General features: G+C 37.0%; 1 protein-coding gene across 1 annotated transcript; it reads left to right on the forward strand.

Annotated features, from left to right (window-relative positions):
• Positions 1–8: 8 nt before the first annotated feature.
• On the forward strand, positions 9–19448 carry smarcd2 (SWI/SNF related BAF chromatin remodeling complex subunit D2). The gene is made up of 13 exons (XM_055176403.2): positions 9–408; positions 1177–1367; positions 1737–1779; positions 1859–1981; positions 2214–2333; positions 2909–3004; positions 5285–5386; positions 7185–7346; positions 10187–10284; positions 15719–15854; positions 15941–16063; positions 16145–16246; positions 18096–19448. The coding sequence occupies exons 1-13, from the start codon at positions 304–306 to the stop codon at positions 18147–18149; spliced, it is 1455 nt and encodes a 484-aa protein (XP_055032378.1). The 5' UTR covers positions 9–303; the 3' UTR covers positions 18150–19448.
• Positions 19449–19551: the final 103 nt, after the last annotated feature.

Genomic DNA, 19551 nt, shown 5'->3' on the forward strand with positions numbered 1-19551 from the left:
TCATTGGTCAGACTCTTAAACTGTTATTGAAAGGCAACCATTAAAATAAACGGGGGGTTTGACAAGCGTTTATGGGCAGGGATGACACACACTCAACCGACATCGATCGACGCGCTTGACAACAGAGTAAACTGCGAGTCTGCTGGAAAATACGCGATGTTTACACGTGCGACTTAAACAACGTTACAGTTTATAGGCGTTTACTATTTTGTTATAAACAATTAGTACTGGAAATTTGAATCGAGTAAAATTAACTTCTAGATCGGTTTCCCTGTCAACTCCAATACCCCAATAAACCCCAGCATGAACCCCATGAACCCGGGTCACAGCAGCGGCATGAGAATGCAAGCAATGCCTCAGAATTCACCCTACAGGGGTATGGCCAGCACCCCGAACCAGTACCACCAGGTAAGTGCAGAAACTGATCTCTGTTATTTGTTCTGTTAAGAGTTCAGCATCACGCCATACTGTCTTTATTTAGGAAGTGTCATTGCTTTACTAGAACTGACGGTTTAACGACAGCTTTGGCTTTTCACACGATTAAATACTGTACGTGATAAGCTGCACTGCTGTTTCTTTACCAAAACTACAAAAGGCTTGCTCTGAAATGTTTATACAACTTTTAGAGCACTTTATACTGACGCCCACGAGCAAACATCCACTTCCGCATTTAAGTGCGTCCGTCATGATAAAAACACGCGCGTGCTTTACTTTCAACAGTCAATTTCTAACCCAAACTAGTATGAAAATAATATTATGCTAATACACGATGTATAACAAAATTATTAAGACGTGTGCCCTGATAATACCATGTTTTTGGCCGGTAATATGATGGTATTTTGTTTGTATTTTGTATTATACTTAGTACAGTGGTCTACGTAAGTTGCCCGCCAAAGCACATTATATTATTAGCCTTCATTTTAATATTTATATATTATATATGTTTTATATTAGCTTGGCTTCTTTTATGTATGTTAACATTTTAAACAATGATAAAACATATCAACAAGTAAAATAAAATAAAATCAACAAATAAAACAAACGTTTTGAGTAAACCCTCCAGTTTTTTATCCATTTTATCAATTGTGGTAACTTAAAAATTACTAAAAGCTAAAACCACCATATTTTATTAAAGAATATCAAATCCATTACCAGTGTAATTGTTTGTACCACCAGCGCCCAAGTATGCCACCCAGCCGAGGATTACCAATGGGAGGCATGGGGTCTATGGGCTCCCCCATGCCTGGTCCATCTTATAGTGGAGGCATGCCCATGCGACCCGGAATGCCTCAGGCCCAGATGGACCCCACTCGAAAAAGACTCCTTCAGCAGCAGCAGCCTGGTGGTCTTATGGGCCCTAGAAGGGGGTATGTACTAAGCATTATTTGTGTGCATTTGGCTTTGCTGCCTTAAAAGTAATACTGTGTCATACTGTGTCACTATGTCCATGTCGGTCTGAATTATGAGCCTCATGAGCAGTACAAATTAATAATTAAAACACATCAAAGTAACTGCTCGGTACCCAAAATGCCATTTAACAGGGTTTATTTCAAGAGGTTTAAAATAAGTTGCTTGTTGCTCCTGAAGGTCCAATGTTTTAACTGTTTGCAGTGAAAATGTCATTGTGTTTTGTGGTGTGCAATTGAGACGTTCAGTAATGTGAACTGTGCACTCTAACTAAAAAAAATATTCTTGCATATGTGGATGTTTGTTGAACATCTGCTGCGAATTTTCAGAGTTAAGCGACGTAAGATGGCTGACAAAGTTCTCCCACAGAGGGTAAGTGTAACTATTACAGTCCATTTGTGTAATGGTGCACATCTCATGGCGAGTTTCTCATGCTTTTTGTGTTCTTCAGATCAGGGATCTGGTCCCAGAGTCTCAGGCTTACATGGACCTTTTGGCCTTTGAGAGAAAGCTGGACCAGACTATTGCTCGCAAACGCATGGAGATACAGGAAGCCATTAAGAAGCCTATCACGGTATATCCCTTCATTTCGCTCATGATGAAAATCCACCTTTAAAATAATAAAGCCTTTACTGGAGCGGTCCGTGCCATTTTTAAGAACTAAAATATCATTTGATTTGGGCCAGTAAGCAACCACAATGCACTGCCAAACATCCTGGCGTTGTGGCGGCACTTCCTGTATTATCTATAAGCTAGTTACACGCGATTACTGTTCTCCATATTGTTTATGTTCTTCTCATATACAGCAAAAGCGAAAACTGAGGATTTACATTTCCAACACGTACACACCTGCCAAACCAGAAGGGGAGGAGGCTGAAAAAGTGGCATCGTGGGAACTTCGAGTGGAGGGCAAACTCTTGGAAGACGTACGTAATGCGTTTCTCTGTGTTTGCATGTTGCCATACGGTAAGAGTTCAATTCCTGACAAGCTGATACAGCTTCAGATAGGGCTCACTTCACCACTTTTTTTTTTTTTGGCAGTCTTGAGTCTCTCTGGTCTTCACTAGCTCATGTCCTCAGCTCACTCCTTCGAACCAGATGTGCTGTAAGCTTTTCCACGTTCCCTCGCTGTAAGGTTTTTTTGGCAGATTCTTTGAGGACAGGCATTGAAACTTTGGCCCGTTTCGTGAAACGAGTCAATAAATGTCTGAGCGTGTATTTGCCCAGCCTCTGGTGGCGTTACTGCAGATTGAAAAGATGAAACGTTTCTTTTTTTCTTTTTGTGTTGCTCTGCCTCAGTGGTTGTACGTTGTGTGGTATTGTAAGGGAGGGATCGAATTGCACAAGCGTGTACTGGCGCAATAGCTGGAGGAAGCTTGTGTCTGTGTGTGTGCTGCTCCCCCAATGTGGTCAGCACAAAACAATGCATAATCAATCAACGACTTAAATGTACTGAACAATAGATTTAAATGTGTGTTCTCTTTCTTTCTTTCATCTTTAGCCTGGGAAACAGAAAAGAAAGTTTTCATCCTTCTTTAAAAGCCTTGTCATTGAACTGGACAAAGAACTTTATGGCCCAGACAATCATCTGGTGGAGGTAGCGTTGTTTATGAAAGAATTTTGACTTTATTTATGCTCTTAATAAATGTTCCTCATCTTATTATGAACAATTTATCAATACTATTTAGTCTAAAAAAAAATAATATTTCATCTAAATGTATTAAAGGGGTCATATTATGAATTTTTTTTAAAGATGTAAAATAAGTCTTTGGTGTGCCCAGAGTACATATGTGAAGTTTTAGCTCAAAATACCCTACTGATAATTTATTATAACAAGTTAATTGCCACTTTGTATGTGCAAGCAAAAATGTGCAGTTTTGAGGTGTGTCCTTTTAAAGCAACACTATGTAGTTTCCGTGTAAAAATGACTTACAGCTCCCCCATGTGGTTGAAAAGCGCAACAGTGCCTGGTATCAGACACTCTTCTGCAGGCAGGGGGAGGGGCGGGGCTGTGTGCTCTACCCTCCACCACCACTTTCAGAGTGTGCTTGTAGCAGCTAGGAGGCTGCTCAGGTTGCAGCAACAGTACAATTTGTCCAGTTAAAAGTTGTTCTATCACTGAAATAATTTTAGAGACATTATTTAAAGGTATAAAAACTACACAGTGTTGCTTTAAAGGAAAACACCACCGTTTTTCAATGTTTTACTATATACTTACCTCAACTAAGACAAACTAATACATACTTTCTTTCTTAAGTGCGTGCACTTGATCTTTGTGCAGCGCATCGTGAATGTGTTCGCATTTAGCCTAGCCCCATTCATTCCTTAGGATCCAAAAAAGGATGAATTTAGAAGCCAACAAAAACTTCCACGAGTAGTTACACGAGTAAGTATGGTGGCACAAAATAAAACGTGGCGATTTTTAAGCTGATAAAAATAAGAACTATATTGTATTGCGGAAGAGCACTTAGTTTGCAGCACTTTGACCTTGCCGCGCAGTAACATCATCACTCCTGACTACTCCCCCTCTCGCTCAAACTTCTGTCAATATTACTGCACCTGAGGTCGAAGGGCTTTATATTTTATATTGAAAAACAGTTTTAAAGGAAAAATAAAGGGAAAAATTGGTTTTCCTTTAAATGCAAATGAGCTGATGAAATGCTAACGGATGATTCTCACGAAATCCAGACTTAGAAGGTGTCCAGCCTTAGATTTTTTAAAAAAGCCCTTGAAGCCATTTTTTTTTTTTGCACTTATAAGATTAAGGTCTGAACTTACTATAACCATTATTTTTAGAGGACTTAAAAAAATAGAATTATTTACATTTTTAGATTGTCATTATCAAAAATTATCATTACCGCAACATGATATTACATTAAATATATGCATTTACAAACTCATGTTTCGGTAATGAGAGCTCAAAAGTTGTCTAGGTACTATGACAAACAAAATTTCAACTTTTATCTGGAGAGAAAAATAAGAACTACTTACCTGGTAGCCATCTTGAGTGTCACAGTCAATTATGTCCCTTTCAACTTTTTTTTAATGTTAGTTCCTTGAGGGCTTAGACAATGATTGAAAATTGTTGCAGAGGATGAGAACATTGGTCTTGGACACATTAATATTCCTTATTATTGTCTCTACATTTACCAATGATCACCATATACCACATGTTTCTTTATTGTAAATGTTTATAGTATAACATGCACTGAAGCTTTTATTTTTTAAATTTTTTAATTATAAATATTTCCATGTCAAAGAACCCAAATCCAGTCATGGACACTTTGCCGTAATGAATTTTTTCTCCTTAAATATGGAAAAAACAACAAAATTGGTTTAATGTCATTTGAAATCATGTGCAAAAAAGTACATGAAGAGATGTTTGTAACTGTATGCTTCTTATTTTGATACTCTTACTTTGCATTTACTTTTTTAATCAAAATGTTTCATGACACCTCTAGTCTAATTTCGCGAGAATCACCCAAACACTGATCTTAATCTTTGCACTAAACGTCAGTGCATTGGTTGGATAGTGCAGATTAAGGAGCGGTATTATTATAAAAGAGATCCCCTTCTAACATCACAAGGGAAGCCAAATTTCAATTACCTATTTTTACATGCTTGCAGAATGGTTGAACAAAACTTAGTTACTAGGTTTATCTTTTTTCAAATTTTTTAGGTTGATAGAAGCACTGGGGACCCAATTATAGCACTTAAACATGGAAAAGTCAGATTATCATGATATGACCCCTTTAACTAGAATTTTGTGACAAACATACAGTAAAATCTAAATATGCCCTATACTGTTTCCTGTTTTTTCACATTATTGATGTGACTGACTTGATTTTATGGTTATTCTCTATACTGTGTGTTATAGTGGCACAGAATGCCCACAACCCAGGAGACGGACGGCTTTCAGGTGAAGAGACCAGGAGATGTGAATGTGAAATGCACTCTTCTGCTCATGCTGGACCACCAGGTATAACAGGCACACATAAATAACTTTACACACTACGCTGTAACATTTTAAGAAGATCAACTGCTGTCTGGACATTAGGGATACAATGAATTTTGAACCCGTAAACTGTTTTAACCAACAATTGTCTTTGATTTAAAATCCTCCTGTGGTGAAAATCAATTATGTTTTATGTGACTTTAAATGCATCACGCTTGAAGATCTCAAAAACAACCCAACATTGGCACAATTTCCAACATACGTTCATCCACAGAGTATTTCCTTATCAGGAAACATGTTTTTAAATATGTTTAATAATGTTTAAAAGAGCTGCCGGAAGCTTGTGGTGTTGACGTTGATGACAAGAGACAGTTGGTGTAGTTCGCTTGTAGCCTAAGGTTAGCTTTAAATTTCTAGTAAACTCATTTAGTCTTCAAGATTCATAAAAGTTGTTCATTTGTGAAGATTATCTTGGACAATGTTTAAGCGTCATAACCTTTGGTTAAACGCAGAGATTATTTTTTCAGATAATCCAAAAGTCTATGGGGAAAATTAATGGGCTTTTTTAGGGGCTGTCCACACGGAGACGCGTATCACTAAATACGTATAAATTTGTTATCGTATTGGCGTTTCATCCACACGGATCCGGCGTTTTGGGAGACTGAATCCGCTATTTTTTTAAACCGGGTCCTAAAGTGGATAAATCTGAAACCGACACCCTTGCGGTTTCGTCTGTACAGCCAATCCGTATATTTTGTGAAGCAAAAACGTCATCACATCACGTGTCGGAAGCGTCACACGTAACAGCAACAACAATAACGGCGAACTACATGATTGTGTTTGTGCTACAGAAGCTACTAAACCCTACTAGCTTTATTACAGCAAAATCTATTGCTTCTATGCAATTGTGGTGACCAACAAGCGATAATGGACAACACCATACGTTGGTTATGCGCATGCTCAAAGTCTTCTTCTCCGTGTATAGTCTATATCTGTGGCAGAATTACAGCGCCCCATACTGGTCCAGCATATATACTACACCGCCTTCAGTCGGTTTTAGTGGTTTCGTGTTTACGGATTATTTTTTTAGAACAAGGACAAAAAAAATGATCGGATAGGGAATGCACCGACTTCGTGTGGACAAAGCCTTAGCGAGGGAACAAGCTAAAAAATAAGGGTTGGATTGGAAAAAAGTCGCCTTATGAGGGCCAAACTTTATCATGTTGACATTAACCATACAAACTAAAAGATAACTAGGCCACAGACTGCTTATAAGTAAAGAACTGAATTTACCTACTTGAATAAGTCCTCTTAAAATGAACTTAAACACAGTATTAAATAAAAACAATTCACTTTTCTTAGCAAATACTGTAAACATGTTTAACAATAATGAGTACAGTCAATTACTTGTTCTCCATTACCTAATAATTCTAATGTTCTCTCTAAAATGGCTTTTACGAATTTCAAATGGAAGTGGGCCAAGTTTACTTATATAGTCTGGGCTGGATTCAAATGTGCAGCGGTCCTTATTTGACACATGTGTTCTCGAGGGATTGCTGTGAAGAACCTTTAAAGCACCTTTATTTGTCCTGCAAACTTCAGGGTTGGCCTACAAAAATACGTAATCCCTGTGGCACTCTATAACAATACACAAAAAATATGGTATAGAAAATTTACATTTTGATAAATAAAAACTAAAATAACATGATATTTCCCTGACTTTCAATGTCTGGAATAGACTTTTTAAAATTCCATGATATTCCAGAAATTCCATGACCCGTGGGAACCCTGGCCTGAAATCTTACCTGTTCTTCTCCTTCAGCCTCCACAATATAAACTGGATCCTCGTCTGGCTCGACTTTTGGGTGTCCACACTCAGACCAGAGCGAGTATCATGCAGGCCCTGTGGCTTTACATCAAAAACAACAAGCTACAGGACTGCCATGAGAAGGAGTACATTAACTGCAATCGATACTTCAGACAGGTAAACCAAAAAGCTCCAAAAGCAAAACTGTGCCCTGTTTAAATGAGTCACTATTCAGGCTGAAGTAGAAACACTAAGGTGCTATACAAAAACCTTACGATATTTAACAGTTAGTGTCATATTTGTGTATTATAAAAAAGTTAGCTTATAATGAACAGCATGACATTGAACAATTACTTTCTTTTTGTTTTTCTTTAGTGCACAGAAATTTAATTGGTGAAACGTTCATTTTAATAATGATTAAATGGGCAAAGAAAATCTTAAAGGGGTCAAATTGTCAGATTGCATGTTTTCCTTTGTTTTTAGAGTGTTAAATGATGTCTGTGCACATAAAAGATCTGTAAAGTTGCAAAAATTTAAGTTTCAAATCCAAAGAGATATTCTTTTTAAACGTGAAGCCTCATCCACGCCCACCTAAAACGGCTCGTTTAACACGCCCATGCAGTTAGACGTCATACTGGTTTGAACATTTTCATAGCACCGCCCTCATATACGCAAAGATAGAGGGTGTAACTTTCAATCACGCTGTAATAATGTTGTTTCCGCCATGTCGAGCAGACGCTGTGTTTCTACTTTGGTTGGCATTCCAACAGAGTAAACATTAAGAAACCAGTGATTTGGTTTTATTTACAACACTGTTTCAGAACAGTACAGCCCAAATGTTCGATTGTGTGCTGCACATTTTAAGGAGGATTACTTTCTAAACACTGCGGAGTACAACCGCTGGTTGCACACACAGGCTTCGTCTAAAAAGTGGAGCAATTGTAACTTTGCAACTACACTGACATCCTGTAAGTAGCCGATGTTTTCATATTTAATACATTTCCTCACTGACGATTCAAAGCCGAGTTTGGTGCAGAGACGCGGCTGTGTTTTAATGCATTTCCTAATGATGATCCAAACGTGAGATTTGAGAAGTGCAGATTAGTGCATGTTTGTTGTTTCTACGTTCACAAATGCAAACATGGTTTATGTACTTACCATCTGTTACGTTCTGCTCACATCGCGCTGGTAAAGTTGATTGATTAGCTTAGCCATTCGTGTTTTCTGGGTCCGATTCAGGCTCGTGTTGATAAGGTAGTAGTAAATACGATAGTATCTCGTGGCTTTCACTATTGTTTTGGGAGCTCATCTTCCAAAACTTGGCAAGGAGTGTCATATTTCAGATTACGTTACTGAGGTATTCGGCCAATCACAACGCACTGGATAGCTGGCCAATCAGTTCACACCTGTTGACAGCGCGCTTTCTCACAACGATGAGCTTTGTACCAAACGACCTGTTTCAGATGGGCGGGACTTAGAGGTGTTACAAAAATGTATGGTATGTGGAAAATAATGATTTTTTTTTAACCATAAACCACACGAACACATTGTATTACACCAAATACACAAAGTAATGTGCTTTTTAGCCCTATAATATGACCCCTTTAAAGAATTGAATTAGCCATATTTTGAAACTGAAATGTCATGCATATACAGTATGAGGATGGGTTTTATTCACTTGTGCCACTAAACTGCAATGACTTTGTACACTATAGTGCTGTGCACAAGCAAAACTAGGGATGCACCGATCCGATATTCTGGATCGGTATCGGGGCCGATCCGGCCTTTTTTGCTGGATCGGATATCGGACTAATAGGACCGATCCAATTCCGATACTGCACGTTACCCATGGTTGTCACTGACGAGCGATTAAAACGACAAAGTATTATAAAAGCACCATAAACGTTTTTATGCACTATAATCAAAGTCATCTTACACTTAATAGCTTCATGTGAAGGAACAACCGCACATTTAAAGATATTAATGTTCACAGAAACACTGTAACGTTAACTTACTTGCAAACTGAGTTAATCCACTGATGAGAAGCGGACGGATGAAAACGCGTCATTGAACACACGACATGCACACAAGATAACTGTAACGTTAGGCTTTATTAAAGATCTGATTTTATAAAGTCTCAGTAAGCTGTTGGATGGATGCAATTCAGTATGTGCCGAGTTAAAGCACAGGTGAAGCGGACGGATGAAACGCGTCATTCAACACACGAACACACTCAATAACTGTAGGCTGTTTTAAAGATCTGATTTTATAAAGTCTCAGTAAGCTGTTGAATGGATGCAATTCAGTATGTGCTGAGCACACGATGCATCTAATCTCTTTGTTTTAATAGTTATGAACGTAACTTTCCATTGAGGAGCGAGGATTCCCATGTGAGGATGCTTCTGGAGCATCAATGCTGCACCCAGGAAGCACAGGATTGCGCACGCAATATGATTTAGGTGCATCAATTCTGCACGCGAAATGTGCATAAAAGGTCCGGTTAAGTGCATAATTCCCAAAATAACCATCTGCACACTAAAGCTTTTTTACTGTGACTTTTTGCGCAATTAAGGAAATATATTTAGCATACTTATTTGATCAAACGTGCCTATTTTATTTTCTCCTAAACACTGCCATGGTTAATATAATTACAAATGTTCTTGTAACTTGTAAATCATTTTAAATTATTGGTTTTTACTTTAAAATTATAATTATAATATAATTATATTATGCTAGATTTAGCAGAAAGCACTACACACTTTTTTATAGTGTGAGTCTGTGTCTGTGTGTGTCTGTGTGTAATTTAAATTGCTGAAGAAAAATAGAGTAGTATCGGATCGGAATCGGCCGATACTCAGAATTCGGGTATCGGAATCGGATCGGAGATGGAAAAAGTGGTATCGGTGCATCCCTAAGCAAAACTAATTGCACATAGGCAGTCTAAATGATGTGCCTTGTTGAAGGACTAATTGATAATATATTGAGATGTTTATGACTGAAGTGCTGTAATCTTGTAGATTTTTGCCTGTCCCAGGATGAGGTTTTCTGATATCCCAATGAAGCTCGCCAGCCTCCTCCAGCACCCTGATCCCATTGTTATCAATCACATGATCAGGTGTGTGTGAGATTATTACCCTAAATTTTCACTACTTTTACTCAACAGTTGCTTAATTTACTCTTTTAGAAATGCTTGTCTATAACTTAATAATGTTAACTTATCTTAAATATTTAACCTGTGCAAAACCTGTTTTACCAGTCAAACATTTGGCACACTGAATTTTATTATTTTGAGCTATAATTTAGGCAGTGGTTGGCTACTTTGCTTACCAAATCCGAACCTTAACATAATGACTGTAATTCTGTTATAGTTTTATGACCTTACTGTCAATTTGTAGAGCATTGTGTTAGCTCTGCAAAGATCATGGATTCGATTCCCAGGGAACACAGAAACTAATACTAAATATAGCTGCAAGCAGCAATTGCGGGGCCAAGCACCTTCAGCGCAATGAGCACCCAAAGCACAGCAAGCAACATACAACGCAGCAACCACCCAAGGCTCATTGAGCAACCCAGGTGCATCAAGAACACAAGGCGCAGCAATCACAGAGCAGAACCACCGGCACACAAGGCAAAAATAGAACATATGTGAACTACAGACAGGTTGAGAAGAATTGGTGAGAGAGAACAAAACTTTAATAGAAGAACTTAATATATGCCCCTTGCGGGATTCGAACCCAAGAACTCAGAATCTTAATGCATGTGATTTACTAGATGCGCCACTTAGTTGACACAGTTCAAGAGGGCAGCAGAAACAGCAGAGACATATGCCAATCACCAAAGATGCAGAACTGACACTGCAGAGCAGAAATAACAGAAATACATCTATATTGAGAATCAAAAAGCTCAAGTGAGATTGAAGACAAGAACATTATGTATAGTAATGCTATACAATGTAATATTTAGTAACATTATTTACTATGACAAATAGACAATGTCACATTCACGGTCAACTTTGGAGTGGTATTTCTAAGAAAGAGAACAGAATATCAAAAATCTGTTCAGTCTAGTGGTGCACGATATATCGGCCGCCGATATAATATCGGCCGATATGGTCATTTTTTTACACATCGGCATCGGTCCGATGTCAAAATAGGGCCGATGTGAACAGGCCGATAATCATTCCTGTGTATTTGACGTGAGTGTGGGGGCGAGTATGTTTGTTTTTGCACGAGCGCATAAGTTACACATGTGCTGAAGCAGGTTCTGTCGTTTGCCTGGTCGTTCTTCAAAGTGTCTGAAGAAGATCCTCGCTATGCTGTGTGACAGGGGTCTCCAATACGTCGATCGTGATCGCAATGGCAATGCCGGTAGATTGCACATAAGTTAACTGTGTATCCTTATGCTGCTCCATGCCTCCAAGAGTAATTGTGACACACGTAAGCCTTTTTGAGTTGCTGTGCCTTTCTTCTCAACTGTGTTTTTATAAATCTTATGCCTGCCCGCCAGAGCATGTGAGCGTTGCGGAGCGGGAGCGGTGTGGTAATATTTCCATCAGAGCGCATTTCCGAAATTTTCGCTCCGCTCGCTCAATACGCTCAGCACCGCTCGCTCATCCCAGAAGGCCATTTGCTCTATGGCTAGCAATAAGTTATGGAGTTCAAATATTGTTTTAATGAAGTCGCCAGCCTTACATAGAAATGAAAGAAATGAAACTAAGATGACAGAATAACTGTAGTGTCGTCTGCATCTAGATGCAGTTTTAAAGATTAAAATTAGGCTACTTTAATCTAACTGATCAACACAAATACAAAGCGCCATAATATAGGCTAACTGATTGCTTACCAGCATTAAAACCACTTAAAATAAGAACCTTTATAGTTCTCCGCTCCGTGGATGAGAAAGCTCCAGCCAAAAACGCATTTAATATTAACTGACTTAACACTGGACTCTTCCCTGGACATTTAGATATTATTTTTTTTCATCATAAGCATGCGTGGAACATTATAAACATTGATGATAATCTGCCGGCTCGACTGATTCAGCACGTCCTCTATTTTACAGAGTCCGCTTAATTAACGGCTTTTCATTCGGTCCGTGTGAGCTAAACATTTTTGTTCTATAATTTGCTCTCGCGGCTATATTTCTACATATTTTTGACCAAGTAACACTCGGGATAAAATGTAAGTTGTTTTAGATAGCATTTAAGCTTCTGAAATGATGACAAATCATTCAGTCTGACTAAAATTATATATCCAGATGAATTTAGCCAAAATAATGATTTATTCGTTTTCATACTATATAGATACACGTTAATTTATCTACCAATATACTATTGAAAATGCCATAAATACTCATGGCCTTCTGTATTGCATTCGTTTTGTACATTTACAGGTTCATAAATACTGTCTAATTTTAATTTCTTTAAGACAGAGCTGTGTTCTGTATTTACTGATGCACTGTAAATTTGCACTTAAAAAACCTTGTTAAGAAATTGTTCTTCAATTTATTTTAGTTTTTTTTTTTTCAAATAATATATTTATATAACAGTATAGTTTGTTAATCTTTCTCATAAGGGGAACGAATTATTATAATATTTCGTAATTACTTATTACATTTATTATTACTTAAAATTAGTAAAACATGTGGATGTCGTGGAAACAATTTGTTAATTTTAATTATATCCGGAGCTCCGTATCAGTTAAACTATAATAGCCAACACACAACTGTACATAACTGCGATTTATCAGCTAATACTTTAATTAAATGCAATTATCCAAGACAATCAGGCTTACTAAAAAAAAAAAATATCTGAGCAGGAATTGGTTTATTTGCGAGCGTGAGCGGAAAGCTAACGGAGCGCTTGCTTGGGGGGTGAGCGACTGAGTGGAGCGCTTGAACAGTAGAGCAGAATATTTAGCGGAGCGTCACACCGCTCTGCACCGCTCACATGCTCTGATGGTGACAAGCCCTAAATCCAATGTAGAGATATATGCAGTATAGTCCACGCATTTAAAGTGTTTTTAGCATGTAGAACTTGTCGGCTGAAAGTCTGGACACCACTGTCTTAGAGTAATTATGAAACACAAAGTCTTTTTGAGTTGCTGTGCTTTTCTTCTCAAATGTGTTTTTATAAATCTTATGCCTGCCCGCTGCAGCTTAGTCGTGTAAACTTCCGAAATTTACCAGGATGCAATCGCATTCTTGCCTTCATGCAGCTGATGCACACGCCCGGTGTGTGTACGCGCGCCCGAGCGAACGAGGGAGGAAGAGAGAGAGAGAGAGAGAGCTGCAGCATTGTGCTGATTTAGATGCTTCTGATACTATTGTCATTTTCTTTCTAGTTTGTTTTACTAAACCGTATCTCCGCCATTTTAAACAGTACTCGACATGAACTCCAGGACTTTTTTAACTTCTCAAAAAAATAGAGTAATGGTGACAGCCCTAAATCTAATGTAGAGATATATTCAGTATAGTCCACGCATTTAAAGTGTTTTTTAGCATGTAGATCTTGTCGGCTTTATCATTTTAAAAGTAGATCACCACACAAAAAAGTCTGGACACCCCTGCTGCTGTATGCAATGAGAGTGAGGGCCGGGTGATACGAGGGGGAGTTCGGGACAAATTGTTCAACACAACCAATTTGATCACCCACTTAAAAAATAAGCATCCCGAAGCTGACAAAGAATAAGCTTACATATTTATCAGCTAATTGATGACATTTTGCACATGGGTAAAGGTGCCCAATCAGTCATTTCTGGGAATAAATTACAAAAGTTAAAAAAAATGTTTTGGAAAATATAGCTCTTTATTTGATTATCATTAAAATGTGTTTTCTATACAGAGATATCGGCATCGGCAAATATCGGTATCGGCCATAACAGACAAGGGTCATATCGGTTATCGGTATCGGCCAAAATTTTCACAGCGGTGCATCACTAGTTCAGTCATTTCTGTGCAGATTACTCCAAACATTATACGGGCAGAACCTGGCATAAAATAAACAACATTTGTAGAAGGAGTAATGAAAAAATAATTTACAATATGCCTTACAATAACACATGAACAGAATGATGGAAAATGACAAATGAGGTATTGTTGCGATCAACATAAATCAGTGAATCCAATTTCACAAAAACAAGGTATATCAGACAAAGTATTCAGAAGTTATAAGCAGTCCTATAAGAACTGTTATAGTTTATAAACCCTAGGTGGCGCTGTATTCTGACTTCCAAGGTACCTTCAGGACGTCATGCCGAAGCTCCCTACCGATTTTTGTGTGAATATGTCCAAAAGTTCAAAAGAAATAACAATTTATGACAAATTTCAAAATGGCGGACCGGCGGTGTGGTCAAACAATGCATACTACATATCGACAGATTTGGCATGAGACAAGGAATCCGTAAACACCAAGATCATAATTTTCTGACAAACATTTCAGTAGTTATGGGCAAAAATAGCATTTTTTCATATCTCATGACCCATAGGTGGCGCCCATGGGACGAGAATAATAATAATACTGACAATTCCAATAGGTGCCTCAGCACCTTCGGTGCTTGGCCCCTAATAAAAGTCACTGTGGTGTTACGACCCCTTTAACTCTTTCCCCGTCATTGACGAGTTAAATCGTCAATTAAGAGAAAACGCTTTCCTGGCAATGACGAGTTTTTCCGGCTTTCCGAGTATTTTCCTATAGCTCCCTATAACTTTTAAACCCGGAAGTATCGCCCAAGGGCAAACAGCAAACAATGTCCGTGTAAGTTTTGAGGATCGCTCTGAATCTGAATGTCAGAATTCCTTCACAAAAATGAAATTATCGCAGCTTTTTGATCAAAATTTTGATTTTCATTAAACCTACCCATATTTGAGAGGTGATACAAAACAAACAAATGAAGGTAGGATGAGACTTCTTTTTTTTTTAAAGCAGAGGGGCTGTTCTTTCATTTGAAATATTGTAATGCCAAAATAATAAATGAAAAATCAATTACCAAAATAAATAAATTAAATAACCTAACAATAAAGAAAATACATTTACAAATGAACTACCCTAACTCCCTAACCAAACTGACAAAGAAATGAGGTCAAGAATAATAAATGTGGCAACCTTCATTAAAAGCCAACCTTAGGCTCCGTAATTAACAACAAGCCAGCTTAAACTGAGTACTAGTGAGTCTGTTACTTAGGTATGGCTAACCAATAAGTAAAAACACAAAATGGTTGGTGATCTGTCAACCCAGGTGGAATCCAGTGCTCCACACGCCACGATAGCGACCACCAAAATGAGCCCGCAAGTGCAGCCGAAACCGACCCTTTTAAATCCGCCTGCCTCTGGATCCACCAATCACGTTCCTCGATGAGTTGTCCAATCCCTGCACACACACAAAGAGCAAAACAGCATACAATACAGATGCTGAGGATCATAACAGTGGATAAAATCATCCGAAATGGATCAAATTGTTTGGCTGATGCTTTTATCCAAACAATGTCAAAGTAAACTTGAAGATGAAAAGTTGAAATAATGAATGAGCTTATTCATTACCATTATCTTTTAGTGTGGATCCCAATGACCAGAAGAAGACCGCCTGCTTTGACATCGATGTTGAGGTGGACGACCCGCTGAAGGCTCAGATGACCAGCTTCCTTTCATCTACAACCAATCAGCAGGAAATTGCTGCCCTTGAGATGAAGGTGGGTGTGCACCTAGTTAAACATTCCCCTAATTTTACATGTAAAAGCTATATTTGTATAAACCAAACATGTGCCTTCCCCACAAGATCCACGAGACTATTGAATCTATAAACCAGCTGAAGACCCAGAGAGACTTCATGCTAAGCTTCAGTAACAACCCACAGGATTTCATCCAGGACTGGCTCAAATCTCAGAGCCGAGACCTTAAGGTAAACTATAAGTTTGCTTCTTTAGTTTTGGTTGTACAGACTTCATTTGGACTCATGAAAGTCTTGTGATGGTTTCTGCAGCTGATGACGGACACTGTCGGAAACCCGGAAGAAGAGAGGAGAACCGAGTTTTACCACTCACCCTGGGTCACAGAAGCTGTTGGACGCTATGTATTTTCAAAGGTGTGTTACTGGTTCTCTATTGCAAGACTTTTCATACTTTTGTCTTCATAGTTATAGTGGCTGTTATTGTTTTGATTTAATTAAATTTAAATTAAATGTCATTTTTAATTTGGAACTTTCATTTTTCTTTTTATGTTGTTTGCACTAGCTGATATGGCATCTTAGATTTTCACTGTAATGCTGCGTACACACCAACGCGAAGCATCGCCTTCCTCGCTTTAGATTACGCGCGTAATTTAACTTCATGTCATGCAAATTTTTCGCGCGAGTTTAATATTTTCATTTTCATTCAAGACGCTTTGAAGCGAATAGCGCATTTTCACTGCAATTGCCCAGTGTAAGATTGTGTCTGTTCGCGTCTTTGCATTGACTTTGTATGAAATCTACTCATGCAATAAAATCCTTGAATTCGCGTTTGGTGTGAACGCCCCATAACTCTTAAGCTAGAAGTATAGTTCAGTTTTTAGGTAAACGCGATGGTTCACATGAAGTACGTGTGACAAAATTTTGTCATCAAAATAGTATGCGTGCACTGTACATGCAAGAGATGCATTGCATTTTGTCACAATGCGCATGTGTCGAATGTCTGTGTACACTGAAAAAACAAACTTTTTGGTGTAGTAATATTTATTAGATTAACTCTCATAATTTCTACATAATAATATTAACATTTATTGAGAACTAGATTTTCCTAAGTAAAATGATGATAAATACACAATTAATTCATGTAAAAAATTAACTGTGTGGGAATAGTAAGTCTTATTAGATATTTTCTTGTATTATTTAACTGTTTTACAGTCACTGCACATAGTCCTAAAATAATTAAGTAAATTTTAATCAAAAACTTTTGCAGATTCAAGTAAAAAACTTAGTTAATTTTACTTAAAAATATTAAATCCATTAAACTAAAAAATCTAAATAAAATTTACTTACATTTATTTGCACATGTTGTAAGGAATACCCACAATTCTTTGCGACGGAATATTTTTATTTTTTAAGCTTTAACACAGAATAAGAACTGATAAGAACTTTAACTACTTAAATATTTGTTAGCAAAATGTCATAAAGGTTTAAGCTCTTATATTATTGATGTTGTTTTGTTGTAAATAATAATTTTGTGAAGTCACCGTTCAGGTGATCAGAGTTTCTTTACATGAACCCTGTTCAGAACATTGTATTGTATTTCTCTCCACAGTGCTGATAATGCATGTCAGAAACACAGTTTGTGTGCGTTTCTGTTCCGAATCAAGTTTATTCAATGACTGACTTGTTGTCAGTCATGAATTTTGTGTTATAATGCCATTTATAACACTAAAAATAACTAGGTCCATAGGAATATGTTAAAGAAAATAACAAACAGAAAATACGATTTATTTAATATTATTAGGACAGCAATGCTTCAATTTTCAAAAAAAAAAACTAATAGACTTTACCTAAACGATTAAAATAAATCTAACTTCTAAATAAAAGAATTAAGTAACATTTAATTAATTATTTAACATATGTTTTATCATGCTATTTTAAGTAAATTTTATTTGATTTTAGTAGGTAAGTTTTACTTATAAAAAGCAGTACATTTTACTTAAAAAGTTTGTGCAAATTGTTACGAGGATTTTTTAAAGTAAATTTTAAAAGTTGTTTTTTTTTCAGTCTAATAAACTATGCTTTGCAAGGCTGTGCGTTTGACCGGGTGTTCGCGTACACGTAAAAAAAACTCAGTATATGAATCATCAGTTAATGTATTATTGGTAAAAGTGTTCAATAACAAGAATGTCACTAAAATAAAGTGAGTTTTATTTTATGTAAACTGTGTACTATAGTATGATTTTTTCATGTGTTATTTTCAAAGGTCCAGCAGAGGAGACAGGAATTGGAACAGGTACTGGGAATCCGACTCACATAAGCATCAGACGCCAAACCCGCTGTCACATGATGAATTCAAATTACATCCAAAAATAAATAGTTTTGAGTAAAAAATGGAGGCACTTGATCTAGATGTTCTCAGATGCTGTTACATAGCAGACAAACTGAAACACCTCAGTATGGTTTTTCAGTCTTGTGTATTCTGAGATAAAATATGATAATAAGCCATTCAATGCATTTAAGTGTATTTAATGCATTTTGTCATGCAGTAACATTTTCCTAATTTCTTTCTGTTTTTCAATATTTTACAGTATAATATACTGTAGCTTATTCAGTTAAAAAACTTGCAGACCTAAACAATGCAATGCAGCTTTTTGTCCACTTTGTGTTTGCTGTATGAATATATATTCATGCTCAGTGTACCTGTGCCACTTTATGTTTCTAATTCAGGCTCTTATATTTTCAATTACATTGCACAATATTGAGATTAAAGTGCAGTTACTTGTGATTAAGTAGATTAGTAATGGAAATGCAGTGGGGTTTTTTTCAATGTACAATGTATTTTTGTTTTACATTTGGTCTCTCAGGAAAATATGCACTGCGTACAAGAGCCATGTTTTGTGTTTCCACTCCGTTGGAAAAAGCACATTTGGTTGTCTAACTGTTTAACTTCAGTATGCAGACTTTCTGTCTTTATCTTGTTTGTGTTTAGAATTTTTGATTTTAGACTTTTGCCAGATTTGTGAAAAACAATGTTTTAAATGTGTAAGCCATCATATCTTTTGTTTTCAGGTATTCAAAGCCATATTTGTTGTTTGTGTGTTTCTACATTCCAAACACCAGTTGGGAATTTTCTGTTGGAATGTTTGTTGCCATTTATATTAGTGATTATTTCTATTGCTATAGGCGTTGGTGTTTCAGCAAGTGCAGTTATGTTTAGAGGAAGATTTGGGGTTGTAATGCAAGTCGATCTTTATTAATAGCATCTGTGGCTCTTTGTGTTGATGACCACAGAAATACTTTGGACAGTTTGCACTTTTGATTAAGTTGATTTCTGAGGTACGAGTCAAAATCATAATCTTTTGTGATTGACAACATGTTACAGATGCTATTCATAGCGTTTTGTATGTACATTTACATTTGTGAACGTAAAGCATTCCTTTCAATTCTCTTTTTTATGAAGATTCTTTCTTTTTTTTGTAAATGCAGTGAAAATTTTACAACTTGAGTTCCTTTTTGTATCAATCCAATGCTTGCTTTTTTGTACTTTTTTTACTGGGAAATTGGAACCTTTTAAAAAATAAAGATTTTTCCATAATGGGGACTTGAAATGTTTAAACCTTGTATTGTGTTCGATTTTGTGACGATTTTGATGGAGCGGGTCAAATTGACCCACATTGGGTTCAATGCAATTCCTTAAATATCACATTATGAAAAACAAG

This window comes from Misgurnus anguillicaudatus, chromosome 4 (genome assembly GCF_027580225.2).
Source record: "Misgurnus anguillicaudatus chromosome 4, ASM2758022v2, whole genome shotgun sequence".
NCBI classification, from domain to species: domain Eukaryota; kingdom Metazoa; phylum Chordata; class Actinopteri; order Cypriniformes; family Cobitidae; genus Misgurnus; species Misgurnus anguillicaudatus.